Source organism: Lissotriton vulgaris, chromosome 7, assembly GCF_964263255.1.
Source record: "Lissotriton vulgaris chromosome 7, aLisVul1.2, whole genome shotgun sequence".
In the NCBI taxonomy this organism is placed as follows: domain Eukaryota; kingdom Metazoa; phylum Chordata; class Amphibia; order Caudata; family Salamandridae; genus Lissotriton; species Lissotriton vulgaris.
Window position 1 is genome coordinate 1186657863 of NC_141695.1, and position 14339 is coordinate 1186672201.

Consider the following 14339-nt stretch of genomic DNA (forward strand, 5'->3'; position numbering starts at 1 on the left):
CTGCTAATGCTTATTGTGCCAAACCTAAACAGAATTGAAGTTATCCTGATGTTATGGAGGCACATGGTTTTTAGGTTTCGCTGAGCCAGCGCATGCGCCGCTCTGCGAGAAATTTAGTGAGTGGCTTTTGAAAGTGCTACCAGAGGCTTTTGCTGGCCTCAAGCTTGCATTCACGCACGCGTGCACGCGCTCATCCGCCATGTGGGTTTCTGTCAAGGCTCATTAAGCCTTGCGTGCCTCTCTCTGCCTTGTTTTATTTACTTTTTGCGCGCGCACACAAATCCCGGTCGCGGCCGAACTTCTTGCTCGCGATCACTTTCGCTCGCACCATTTGCTTGTTTTAAAGATGCTTCTGTCAGACTTTATGCCCCTTTCTCAGTGTAAAAATCTTACTTTTTATTTTGAAACGTAAGTGCGTAAAAAAAAAACACCAAATGGGTTTTCCTTAGCAGCACTTGAAAGAAGAAGGAGGATGTTAATGCTTGCGATTGCCTCGAGCATTCTAATTATGTTTTGTATGTTCAACTGCTAAATGAGCTAGCGAGGACTGTTGCAGCTCTGGGTCTGAACTCAGGGACCACAGTGGGCTGACATATGATGTTTGCTTTTAGAGTTTTTGCGTAAGGGTACCAATGTTTTCTGGTATTACAATCTTGGATATGTGTGGTTACATTTGGAAAGTAAGTGTGCCATAATTAATCGTACTTCCGTTCTTCCTTCCCACTTGGAGAAGACATGCGGCTATAGCTTTAGCTGGATGAAAGCTTTAAATTTCCCACTTAAGTAGTGCTTCCTTTGCAACAATAAATACATAAGTGCAGGGCCTAAAGTTTTTTCTTTTAAGTATGCTGTCGGGACCGTTGCATGCTAAGGTTAGAGAATACTGAGGCTGCCTAGCGTTGTTTGCACCTCATGCTATTTTCTTACAACACACTACACTTCTTTTCTGTTATTCTCACTCTTGTATGTGCTTTTTCATCCCTGCTTTCGGCCTTTTCACTATTTTACTCTTTTCGCCGCCTCCTTCTTTTCTCCCTTTTTTACCTTTGCCTTTCTTGCTCTGGTTGAAAGTCTGCTGATAAACAATACATTAAATAAGTGCTGGTGCCCACGACCAGCAACCACCAGCACAAATGAAGGACAACTCGAAAGTCATTAGTATCTTCTTAGTTAGTGCTGATGACTAGGGCGTCACTATGTTGGTTATACTTACAGAAGTACTGCTCACCGAACTTGGTTTAGGGAGCAGGAAGCGATGCATTTAATCTTCAGGGCATGACATCTATTAGCCTTGGGCTGCTGACTGGCTGGAATATTTGTTGCATTCTATTTTCTTACTACTCACCCCTTATGTTTTTGGTTGGCATATTTGCTTCATTGTTTTCCTGGGGTTCCCTACTTGAGCTTATGGTTTGGATGTTTGTTTCATTCAGTTGTCTCAAGACTCATCCATTGAGAGGCGCGCATCAATGGGCTGCATCTTGTGAACGAGGCAGATGCTGGGTATACATCAATAGTTTTTTATGTTTGCTTGATCCCAAAATTTGGTGACCAATATACACATAACAGAACCACCACCTGCCTGTTTTTTGTCTATTTTAAAACACACATTTTATCGGGTTTTTGCCAACAGTATCACCCAGTCGGGCCAAGTACAAACATCTTATGACGCATGATGAAATGTGTATCTTTATCCCCAACAAGGAGACTAAAAAAAACATAAACATGTGTGCAGTGAACTTCTAGTACTCCCCACCCCGATGCAGCTTCCAAAGTCTCATACAATTGTGGTCTATTGGGTCTGTGCAACCTCCTGAACGTCCTGACCATATTGTCCTATTTCGGCATCCAATTGTTTTTTTGTCTATTTTGATTTGTCACCCCAACCACTGAATATATTTCTTCTATAGCCTGTTTCATGTTCGTCTAAAAGGGGAATTCGAGGGTAGTAATGATGTAAGTGCTGTTACAGCTCAATGTGCCAAAGAATATTGAACAATATGTACCCTGTGTGATTTTATAAAGCCCTAGTTATAATAAAAAAAATGTTTAAAAAAAAAAGGGGAATTCGAGAGTATCAAGGGAATTGTGTACGTAACTAGTACAATTGAATGAGAGGATTGTGTACTTAACTAAAATGATCAATTTGTGGATTTTATTTCTTTCACTGACTAAAAATATGAATCTGTATACGAAATAGAACGAGCTGCCAAATACTCTGCCATTGTGATTTCATAGCGAGTTGGTTGGGTGCATCTTGGGCTGGCCCACCAGTTCAGCAGGTGAAAGGTGTGTGAGTTTTCATTGCTTAGGCCCATGATGGAGTTGACCTTAGAATAAGGTATCTCCATCGTGACACATGTTTTTCCCCAGAGCATGTGCTCTTGCATCTTCTCAAGGATGCTCACAACTCCTCCTGTCAGATATTCAGTTATTCTTCCCAAAGTAAACCATTTTTCATCTCCGTCTGTGCTTATCCAAGATATTGACGTAAAACAAAGCTATCCATATATTTGAAGCCTACTCTTATGTCTGTCCTTTCCAACAGTGGCTGGCAGTCCATTTGTCCTTCTCTATGTACATGGTGTGAGGCACCACAATGTGATACCCATCCTAAACTGATCGCACGACTGACTGTGTGTGCGGGTGCTCTTCAAGTTCTAGCTCTCTGTGAAAACCCACATGAAAGTGGTTATTAGGACTTGCTTCTGTCAGCCTAGAGCACAGTTTCCCTTTCCCTTTCTCGCACGAGCGCATAGAGTCCAGGCCGCTATCACACTTGTTATGCCCCATTTGAACTATACTCCAAGTGGCTGATAAACTGACTTTAATAAGCCAAGAATGCTGCAGCCAAATTGCTGCCATCAATAACATGTTATGTTATGTTAGAGATTTATAAAGCGCCTGGTTACTCCAATTTGGAGTGTCCCCGCTCTGGATTCCAACTGAAAGCCTGGTAAGAGAGCCAACTAGAAGCTGACTAGTGACCTAATGATTGTCTGAAAAAGTTTTAAGATTTTACCTGAATAGAACTTCAGGGGGTTCTAGTCTGAGATTTAGAGGGAGCAAATTTTAGAGTTTGGCTTCCAAAAAACAAAAAGACCTGCCACCTAGACATACTCTACGAATTTTAGGGATCACTGTCCAAACATAAAGCGTAGCATGTGTATGAAAGCACACTTTCATACCTTGTAGCATCTTGGTGCAGTATAACAGGTCTTAACCAACTCAGTGGCACTCCTTTTGTTGTCCTTGGAAGGATGAACAACTGAGTAGACGTGCCAGATTTCGACCTCTGACCATAGATCATACATAGATCTACCTCTCTACCTCTCTACCTCTCTCTCTCTCTCTCTACCTCTACCTCTACCTCTCTACCTCTCCACCTCTCTCTACCCTTCTCTCTACCGTTCTCTCTCTACCTTTCACTCTCTACCTCTCTCTCTACCTCGCTCCACCTCTCTCTCTCTACCTCTCGCTACCTCTCTCTACCTCTCTCTACCTCTCTACCTCTCTACCTCTCTACACCCCTCTCTCTACACCCCTCTCTCTACACCTCTCTCTCTACACCCCTATCTCTAGACCCCTATCTCTACACCCCTTTCTCTACACCTCTCTCTCTCGCTCTACACCTCTCTCTCTACCCCTCTCTCTCTCTCCCTCTCTCTCTCTCTCCCTCTCTCTCTACCCACCTCTCTCTACACACCTCTCTCTACACCCCTCTCTCTCTCTCTCTCTCTCTCTCTCTACACACCTCTCTCTCTCTACCTCTAAGTGCCAGCCGGAGCCTAATGGCACTGCTTGTCCTTTTAATAAAAAAAATAAGCATTGGCATAGCCAATAGGTCTCGCCTTTGGGGCCTTATAAGTGTTTAACCATGCACAGTTAATGTTGTTGCACCAAGGATATTGTGCTGCATAACTAAATAATTATAAGGTCCCAAAAGCGAGACCTATTGGCTATGCAAATGCTTGTTTTCTTTGGTACCTAGCAACCTGGACTTAAAGTTCTAGACCAGAGGAATTGTGGTTGCAATACTTATACGCTATCTAGGAGCCCAGTTTTATATTCCTTACACGTTGGGGCAGAAGCTCTTTCTGAAGCCTCAACATGGGGCTTCCAGAGGTTATCTCTAATGCTCACACTTTCTCTGTTACAACGTGGGACCTTAGCTGTTTCCTAGCTTTGGCAGGTGATTCTCTATTCTCACTGTCCCATCCATTACCGTAGGGAAGTGGGTGTTCTAACTCTCCGCCAGCTCCAACAAATCTACCCTATGTGCTCTTGCTTACGTTTACTTCTGTTTGACTAATTATTCAAGTCCATAGTGAAACCATATTGTGAAATAATACAAGACTAATTTGGTAACTTGTACCATTAATTCCAATACAGATGCAAAGGTTTACTATACAGCTACACATTGGTACCAATTTCTATTTAACTCACATGTGACCTTTTAGGATTTAGCCAGGGGAGGAGTCTGCATGTGCTCTGTATTTATAGGTGGGGTCTATCTCCTCCTCCTGTGGTCCACACAACACTAACTAGGCCTTGTTTTCTCTTTCAGTCCAACTTTGCAGCTCAACAGATCCTGGACCAAGGCAAAGGCAGCAGAACAGGGTTTCACAGCAACACATCTTCTCCCCTGAGGAAGCCCCTCCCCAGGGACAAGACCGCAGAGTCGGCGATGTACCACAAGTTCCCTGATGCCGCAAGGAGAAAGGGCCCGAGGCAATTCATCATCACAAATGCCTTGAACACAATCAACAAGATGGTGCACTCCCCAGGAGACCGGCGGTCCGTGGATATCAGCACCCCAGTGCTGATTAGCTCCAGCAACCCTGCAGTTCTTTTTGAGGGCAGTGAAAAGGCAGACTCTGTCTCCAACTTCCCACTACAGGTATGGCCTCTAAAGATGGGTATATCTTGGGCACTTTATGACATTTGCGTGTATGAATCAGGTTTCAGTGCACTTTGCTTAGAATAGATGGTTGCCACTATCACTTAAGGAGAATCATTTTAATTCAAGCCCCTGAAAAGGTCTGTAGCCCCAGGAAACATTCAGAAAAGGGTCTCCTTGAGGCACTGGCCTGTTGGGTGTCTTCTAGGTTGTCCTAAAAACGAGCCCGCCTCTAGCGATTAATGTGAAGCTGTGTTAAACTGTATATGTGCTGGCTTAAAAAGTGTGCATAGACAAGCTATCTAAACCCTGGTCACAATACTAGACTGCTCACAAACACTTACGGGGCTGGGAGCTCATGCACAGGCACAGAACATGTTTTTCCTCATTGCATATAAGTGTTAGAGGGATGAGCCTTTCATATTAGCGCAAACCCTCAAAAGTGCTTCCCTGGTCAAACTTACCACTACTTGGTGTGTGATGTCATCTCATGCACTGTGATTTCAAGTTATTTGAAGTATGATTTACAACACGCCAGCATGCTATTATAATGTCTTCATTTAATTAACTTTGATGTGCTCATTAAAACTTTGTGACACTGGTTAAGGCAATGGGAAATCTTCAAGCAATTTACGTCGCAATTTTGTTTTATTATAGTAATCAATCTTTCATCATAACTTTTTAATACAAATAGTTAATTTCTCAATTGATTAAAAGCTAATTTAAATAATGAAATGCATTACATTTGTTGGTCCCTTCTAATATTAAAATATGGGATTCTAGGTGATAGAGTGCTGTTTTCCGTTCCTAAATTCTTCATTCACATTAACTATTCCTGTAAGAGACAATTTACTTTTAAAATCCCAAGTGATATAACAAAACCTGTAGACACATATATATCAAGCATTGGCAAAGCCAATAGGTTTGACATTTGTATGGGGTGTAGATCTAAAGTGCAGATACTCGGGACTGTAGGTCGGGCATATTCCTTATAGTGGAAAGAACGGAATCCTCACACAAATAAAATCAGGAAACTGTGTTTATGCAGATAAGCGTGATGCTGGAGGATGGCCTGTGTCTTCTGGAACTCATTAACAAGTAAGAGGATCGGAAATAGTCTACAACCAAATAAAGCCTTTGAGCGAAGGTAGATTTATTTAAGTGAGATTCAGGTTCTTGTGCTAGGGTTGGAAGCTGAGGTGAGAGAGACCTACCACCGCACAATCTTTGCAGCTAATAAAGATGCAGTTAAAGGCTTGGTCAACCAAGGGGATGAAAAATTGCTTTGGGTTTGAATGATCTCAATTTCCTTGACTCAAATTTTCTAAAAGTTGAAGGCTATGATAGGGTCTCGTCCGAGTTTTGCTCCAACTGTTATTTTTTATTAAAATACCAATGCAAATGTGTTAAACCTGTTGCTATGCTTTCAAAGTGGTATTGCATGCAATAGGTGTTGTCTTGGTACAGCCAGCCAATGTCTGGTATAACCTATTGGAACCGGTCTCTAGGGTTGCCGAGGCAATTTATAATTCTGCGTCTGTGAAATATTTTTCAGTAAAATTATCCCAACTTCTTTTGTGTGAGGATAAGACTCTTTGTGTAGGGTGGGTCAAGATTTTCTGTAAAGAAATTCCTTTGAGTCTTTTGTTAAAATGTAAATAATGATCCACCCTTCTTGTTTCTGGTGTACGCTGTGCTTTTTGGAGGTGAAATGCAGTATCTTTATATTGTCTACGGTGGGGCTGATGCTCCTGTTCCAGCTGTTCAAAGAAGTTGTGAACGACTGAGTGCACAAGAATGAAGTGAGCATAACAGGATTGTAACAGCCTGATTCATCAACGGGCCGTTTTGCGAGCCCCTAATAGCGAATCATAGCGATTCGCTATTAAGGACTCGCAAAACGGTAATCATGTAGGAATCGCATAATAAAATGCGATTCCTACTGATTCCTTATTTGCGATTAGCTAATTGCTAATCGCAAATAAGGAATAACTCGCCATTCATTCCTATGGGCCAAAAGGCCCATAGGAATGAATGGGGAGTATTCCTTATTTGTGATTAGCAATTAGCTAATCGCAAATAAGATTGCGATTTGAAGGGTGCCAGGGGTGTCCACAGGACACCCTGTAGCACCCCTCAAATGAAATTTCACACAGGTGTTGCACACACACATGTCCAAAGGACATGTGTGTGTGTAACATGCAACTCAGAAAAATGCATTTAAATGCATTTTTCTGAGTTTTCGCAATTTACCGCGAGGTCTGACCTCGCGGTAAATTGCGGCAAGAAATTGCGAATTCGCAAATTTAAATTGTATGTTGAATTGCATTTAAGGAATCTCTAATAGAGATTCCTTAAATGTAATTCCTCGCACATTTGCGACATCGCAATTAGCGATTTTTGCATTTGGGATGCTGAATCCCAAATGCAAAAATCGCTCTCGCAAAGGGCCGGATTCTTAGAATCCGGCCCCTTGCGAGCGCAATTTAGGTTCATGAATCGGGCGGTAAGTCTCTATTGCATTTTGGGGCAATGCCAATAATCTCTAATAGTTGGAGTAATTACTTAAGGTACAGCTTGCTAGTAGTAATTCAAAGCTGGAGCTACACACTGGCAATTATTAAGTTATTGACTACCAATAGAACTGTGCATCCACACCCATAGGATTTGCTTGGGAGACATACAGAGTCACCCTCAGAAACGGACATGCCGGTTGGTGCAGCCAGAAGACTTCCTATCAGGATGGCATCTTGGAAAGACTTCTAGAGCTTGAGGAAAGTTAGTTATACTTCAGATGTCCCTGGCAATGCCAAAGCAATCAATTGACAAAGTAGGAATGGTTGTTACCGAATGCCAAACTGCTTTCTACACAAATCCAACTTCAAACCACATGAAACACATCTTTTTTTATGTGCAACGGATGTTTCCTTTTTCTTCTAATAGCTACGAGTTTCCTCAGTGATTTGGTTAATACTGGTCTGATCTCAGAAAAAACAATATTGATCCATCCAAATCATTTAGGTTGAATTAGAGAAATCAGATGTTTTCAGTTCTCGTAACTAAATAAGGGGTGTAGGAATTGAGATACGTCTTCGATTTGAATCCTTCACTCCCCAAGCCAATGGACGTGTGGTCCTAAGACCTCTGGTGGTTACTCCGGTAAATTATTTAGATGCATTTTCTTATGGCAGTATTCCAGTGCTTAATTTGAGCCAGTGGTTTACTGTGCTTGGCACCGGTACTTAATTGTCAGCATCGGGACCTGTGACAGTCTGCCACAAGGGGGCGTTGTCTGGCTAATTTAGAGATGACCACAACAACAGTTAATTATCAATTAAATATACATTAAAACGAATATTAACCCCTTCCTTGCTGCTGTCGGCCATTGGCCGACGGCAGCACTACCTCCCCAGTGCTGCCGTCGGCCAATGGCCGACGCGGCCCCACCCGTTTTGCGGAAGTGCCGCACTGCGGGCAAATAGGGGCCGCAGTAAATGGGTTAACTGTCGCCCAAATCATTCTTATAGTGCTGGGGGCCTGAAATAGTCCAAACTGTCACATATGTGGGAATTTGAATATTAGTAGTTGTGTTTTTACTATCATTGGTGGCGCTAGCAGGGGCAACGTGTGATGCAAGCTGCAGTGGCCTCCTGACAAGAGCCCTGGCACTTATGTTTTTTGCAAATTAAGCATTGCAGCATTCATAGGTCCCGGATCCCTACCCATGCCAGATCTGCTCCGACTTTGATTTATGTGTGTTTGAACAACAAATGCATAGTTTTGGCATCTGCCCTTGCTTTTCTCGGAGCACCGTCAACCCGCCATCCCAGTGGGCAGTGAAGGAGTGGATAGGATCTATGTTGCTCTGTGTTGGGTATATTTTGTGCACTAGTATTGCATATTTCTATACACTGCAAGTACATGCTCTTAAGCACATGTGCAGTATAGTGATTCCGCCTGGTGGCAATCCAGTTGCTCACATCAAGCTTGCTGACCCTCACATGCAGTCTGTGTCAAACATGTGTTGCTGCACATGAGACGTGTGTGTGCATGCAAACAAGGGGCTGGGCAGGTTCTTGGGGTGACGCACTCCATCGCTATCAGCCAGGGAGAACAGCTGCTAGAAAAGGTTCAGAGCTGCTCATGTGAATTTGGAGGGAGAGTAGGAGCAGACAATAAGTGTCTGTGAACACCAAGGGATCCCTGGGGCATTATCGAGGAGGGGGAACCTGAGCTTCTCTTCTCTGATGCAACTGGTGCTTGGCCATGCCAGGAGTGCTGGGGGCTGGTGGGCCGGGGCTGCTGCCAGTGGGAACTGTTAGAGAGTCTCAAAAGTAAATGAATGGACACCCTGGGCCATTAAAGATTTCCTTCATTAGAGACGGCAGATCATAACGGCTCATAAGTGGAGGAAGAGGACTCTTCTTATGAACAATAGCTGCAGCATTGTTTCAAGAGAAAAACGTTTCCACCATGAAAAAAGAAAAACATAGCCTCCACCAAAACATGATGGGAACTTTTTATAGCCCATGGGTGGAAAAGCAAAATCCCCTAATTACCAGCATCATTCACATTCCCCCTCAGTCTAGCAGTCATGCAAGATCAGAAGCACAGTGTCATTGACACACTACTGGGAGTATTCTTACACACCTCACATACTAGAGCCTTGTACTTCTGATGGCACTCCTTCACCCATCAGGAGAACAGACACACAGGACAAGAAGCACTCCCATCCCTCGCACTGTAGCAGTCGGACTTTGGGTAACAGCGCTCTCGCATCCCTCACAGAGTAGCAATCGCTCCCCACTGTCAGCACTCACATTCAACACAGAGTAGCAGTCTCGCACTGCTGTGATCTCCTCTACCAAGAGGGGACTCATCCAGTGAAATCTCCTAAGCCCCAAGAGGATGCATTACACAACATAACATACCCTCTCTGGATAAAAGGAGAAATGGCCTCTCATTCCTCCCTCTAATGAGCTATGCTATGGGACAGGGAGCAGAGACCTGCAAAGAATGGACTGACTGCATGATTGGTATTTTACAATATACAATTATTTATTATACCGTATTTGTGCAATAACCATGTGTATCAGAATAATGATAATTGTTGTGAAAACTTCAGCAGTCATAAAAACGAAAGCAATTATTAAATATCACTCAAGCATATTTCATCACACTTGCCTACTCTGTTACTCTAGTCTCCATCTATTTTACACAAATGCTCTCAGCCTTATAAGTACTTCGCCATATTTCGTTACCATATTCTCTAAATTCCACCATGCCAAGCTATGCACGTTTTCCTTGCATACCTTAAAAAAAAAGCTGTTGGGTCTGCAGCCCATTAGCCTTTCAGCAGCATGGCATAGCAGCAACTAGCCCTCATCAACTTCACCTCTCCCAAATTTAAAAATCCTTTTATCCCAAGGTCTCCAGTTATTCCGTATGTAGGGGGGGGTCACTCCTGTGCCACTCTTGTGTCACAGCTCCAGACCCAAGGCAGTGAGTGCTCTTTCTGTAGAAGCAGATGAAGGAAAACAAATGGATCCCTGCTTGCGTCCTTCCTACACACAGCCCTACAGCTTCCAGAGAGTGGAAAGTTTTCACTTCTCTGCGTTGTTAACTCAACTGCTGTTAAAGCAGAATTCGAAATAAAATGTGGGGATCGTGCATATGTTTTTCTCACACAGTAGGAGTCACGCACTCCCTACCGGAAGCACTTTCACGCTCCTCATAAGCTAAAGCCAAGCACATAGGTCTGTAGGTCTGGCTGATAACTGAAAATGCCACTTCCTGGAGAGGGAGGGAGGGGGAGAGAGAGAGGGTTGTTTGTGTGTGTCACTTTCAGTAATAAGCCAGTCCTAGTGGCTTAGCAAAAGTTTGTGACACCTTGTTCTTGTCGCAGTTACTTACCAGAGACGTTTTGATAGTAGAAGCTTCATTTGGTAGTAAAATAAGAATAACTGGGGCCACCCATGACCTGTTCTCTAGAGGTTACTAACAAAAATAATATGTTCAAGCACTCAAACATAACAAGGTATTCCAGACCCAACATGAAAAGCTAGTGACGCAAACAGGCTTAGGTAGACATAATATAACACGCAAGTTGTTTTCTCATCATAGCCAAGGATGATCAGACCCACACCAAAAACAACATGCCCTTGTGCAGTAAATGATTTTGGGAACGAATGGAAGAAAAACAGATAACTGCGTTTTAAATGATGGGGGGTGGAACGTGAACACCGCAGGGCGTTGTTTCCCACACGGACGGCGCCCAGTGTTCTGTGAAGTCAAGTGCAATTCCCCCAGAAGACAACAGACATTTCACACGATTCATAATTCCGGCCTGCTCGTTGTGCGTTCGTGCCGGCCGTAGGCAGAGGGAGGCAGGGTTGACCCGGCCTATATGGCAGTCAGGCAGTGCTCGACAGTCTGGTCTGACAGGGTAGTGAGTGGGCCAACCTGGCTCTTTGTAGGCCTGTTTGATGGTCTGTTGGACCTGTTTGACTGTTGGTTTCCGGGATATTAAAACAAACATTGCCTACAGCAAGCACTAATCCATGCAATTTTCATTACCTTTGAAAACACTTCCACAGAGTGTCTTTACAAGTTAAAAACTGCCCTCATTTACAAACATGGGCCACTTTTAGGCTTTCTAATTCACAAATGGGGGACACTTTCAAGAAGGAAAGAGCGATGGCACAATCCTTTTCAGGCAACGCGGTGAGAATCTGGAACTCCCTTCCGCTGCAGCTCCGGACCACCACCTCCTCCCAGGCCTTCAAAACTAACCTCAAAGTTCTCCTCCTTCAAAGACAATACCAAATGTAATCCATGCCCTCTCTATTATCCGAAGGAAGCCCTTCCATTATAGAAAAATCTACTTTAAATGACTATGGAAGTGTCTTCCCAGTGTGTTCTTGTCGTTTGAGAGTCTGCCATTTTTTGCAGTATTATCTTTCTACCTGTGTTTGGTACTCGTGTGTAACATGCACCCGTCACTTTCTCTTGTAACACACTGCTTTCTACCTCTTACATTTGTTTATTTTCAATACCTGCACAAGTGCCACCATGGCCTACGTAACGTTTGTTCTTGTGCTTGAGTGCCCTCCATATATTGCAGCATTATACCTCTATGTTTACTTTGTACGCTTTTGTTACCTGCACACGTCACTTTTTCCTCCTGTAATGCACCGTTTGCTACCTCTTATATTTTGTTGGTTCACGATTGTCACTTTTGTAATGCACCGTTTGCTACCTCTTGTATTTTGTTGGCTCACGATTGTCATTTTTGCTTCATTTAATGTAACGTTTGCCTTTGTATTTTGTTCACTTGTAATGTGCTCATGTATCAGTTCTGTTCCTATTGTGACACCTTCGGTTAAAGTCCGCGCTATATAAAAACGCACAAATAAATAAATAAAAATTGGTCCCTGGGCCTGTTTCCGTCCCAGAATATTGGGCTGCCATATCCACACTGGCGGAAGCCAGAGGCAGCAATGAGAAGGTTTGTGTTATAGAACTTCTTAAACTTGCGCGGACTTGGAATTTCACTCCCACAGCCAGGGATAGTTTGCAGCAGTTCTGCAGTGCGGGTTGATTTATTAAGTGCTGTAAGTCTCTCTTCCATATGGAAGAAGTGCGGTTACTCAGTCCCTGACAGTGCTTGCCCTTTTTAAGCACTATTTTGTGCACCAATTGAGGTTTAACCACTATTTGTGATCGGTTTTACCTCCTGGTCTTCACATTGCCTTACAATGAGCATATAGTGCCTTGGGGTGTGACATGGGAAGCCGAGGAAGCACTGACTGGGCATCAGAAGTGTGACCTGCTTAACACACAGACCAGGGGAGAGCTGGATTCCACAACCCTTGCGGGCGTCCCTCAAATGAAAAGACATTGGAAAGGGTGGCCACCAGAACAGCAAGCTTCCCTGGCACAGAATGGCAGCAGCAATGGAAGTTTCATGCACAGACTAGATCCTGCAGACCGAGATGAGTAGAAGGGCAAACTTCCTTCACACACAGGGCGGGCACTGAAAAGGGTAGGGGTTAGAGGAAGCTGCCAAATGCAAGAGAAGGCAGCTTGAGTTTGAGGATCTTTGAGACCCATGCAAAATAACATTTTGCCCTTCAGGTGCTCCCTTTTCTCTAGCCACAAACTCTTTTTTGAGGTAATTTATGGAAGTGCAGCACTTCTAATGGCCATTTTGTCAGCAGCACCACTATGAGGAAGATGCATAGGAAAGGGGCAAGGCAGGTGAGGCACATGTGAAAAGAAAAGGGTAGAAGAACAGTAAACGGGCTGGATGTACAGACAGAGGTGCAGAAGAGCACACAGTGGAAAGCGCCGGCAGAGATATGGGACACACGGCAGGGGTGTCCTCTTTCCCCCCTGTTATTTGCGTGGGCCATCAATTCGTTTGCTAGCTCTGTTCGGTGGCAGGGCATGAGCATATGGCGGCATGATAGAGAGCATAACATCGCCCAATACGCAGATATGCTCCTCTTTTTCCGTGATGCCCGCACTGGTGTGCCCTAGAGGTTCTCGATTCTCCAACGCCTGAGTGAGGCAATAGTTTTATGTACAAGTTAGGCTAAATCATGAGTCTTCCCAGTTAGTGAGAATACCATGGTTCCGTTCCAGGTGATCCGAGATAGTGGCCTACCCTGGGAGCCTCGGACATTCTGATATCTCGGGATTCAAATTTTCCACAAGGATGTGGCAGCCTAGAGGGTAACCTGGGGCTGTGTGCTTAGATCCCTAAGACAAAGCATGTCATTCTGATGCACACTGAGGCTCCCCTTGATGGCGCTGGGTAGCACTCACGAAAATTTTAATTTTACCCATGTTATGTTATTATTTTGTGAATCTCCCTCTCTGGATACCCAGATTTTGGTTTTTCTCCCAGGATCCCCTGGTGATGGAATTCATATGGTAGGGGGGCGGTTCAGGGTGTCACTGCGTACCATCCAGCGCCCGACAAGGTATGGCGGACTGAGTGTCTCCAACCTCGAGCTATACCATATAGCATCGCAAATACAATGGCTGGCTCACTGGTTTGCAGGCAGCCACAGAGCAGACCCAGACATGGATGGCTAGTGCCGCTCATGTTGGGGGGAACGTCCCACCAGATGGCTGCCCCCAAGACTGTTGCGGATCACGCTTCGATACGGGGCGAAGTTTGCAAAGCTTTTGGACCAACTGCACCTCTACTACCTAGTACTGCCATTGGTGGGTATCCTAACACTTAGTGGGGGCCCACTTACGGCCCGAATGTTGCGAGATTGGACTGCGGCAGACATCCTCGCAGCTGGGGACTGTTACTTGGAGGGTAGATTAAGATCACTAGAGGACCTGGTGGCAGACGCAGTGCTGCCCACTTCATAGTTCCTTACAATTGCCAAGGTGACATGGGCAATCCGCGCCTTATGGCAGC

General features: G+C 44.3%; 1 protein-coding gene across 6 annotated transcripts in view; it reads left to right on the forward strand.

Annotated features, from left to right (window-relative positions):
• The window catches only part of SH3RF2 (SH3 domain containing ring finger 2), a 252903-nt gene that overhangs the window by 139356 nt on the left and 99208 nt on the right, over positions 1-14339 (forward strand). For all 6 annotated transcript variants that reach the window (XM_086931655.1, XM_086931653.1, XM_086931656.1 and 3 more), the window contains exon 5: positions 4568-4900. In XM_086931655.1, coding sequence (XP_086787781.1) covers positions 4568-4900 — 333 coding nt within the window. The remainder of the gene's footprint in view (positions 1-4567; positions 4901-14339) is intronic.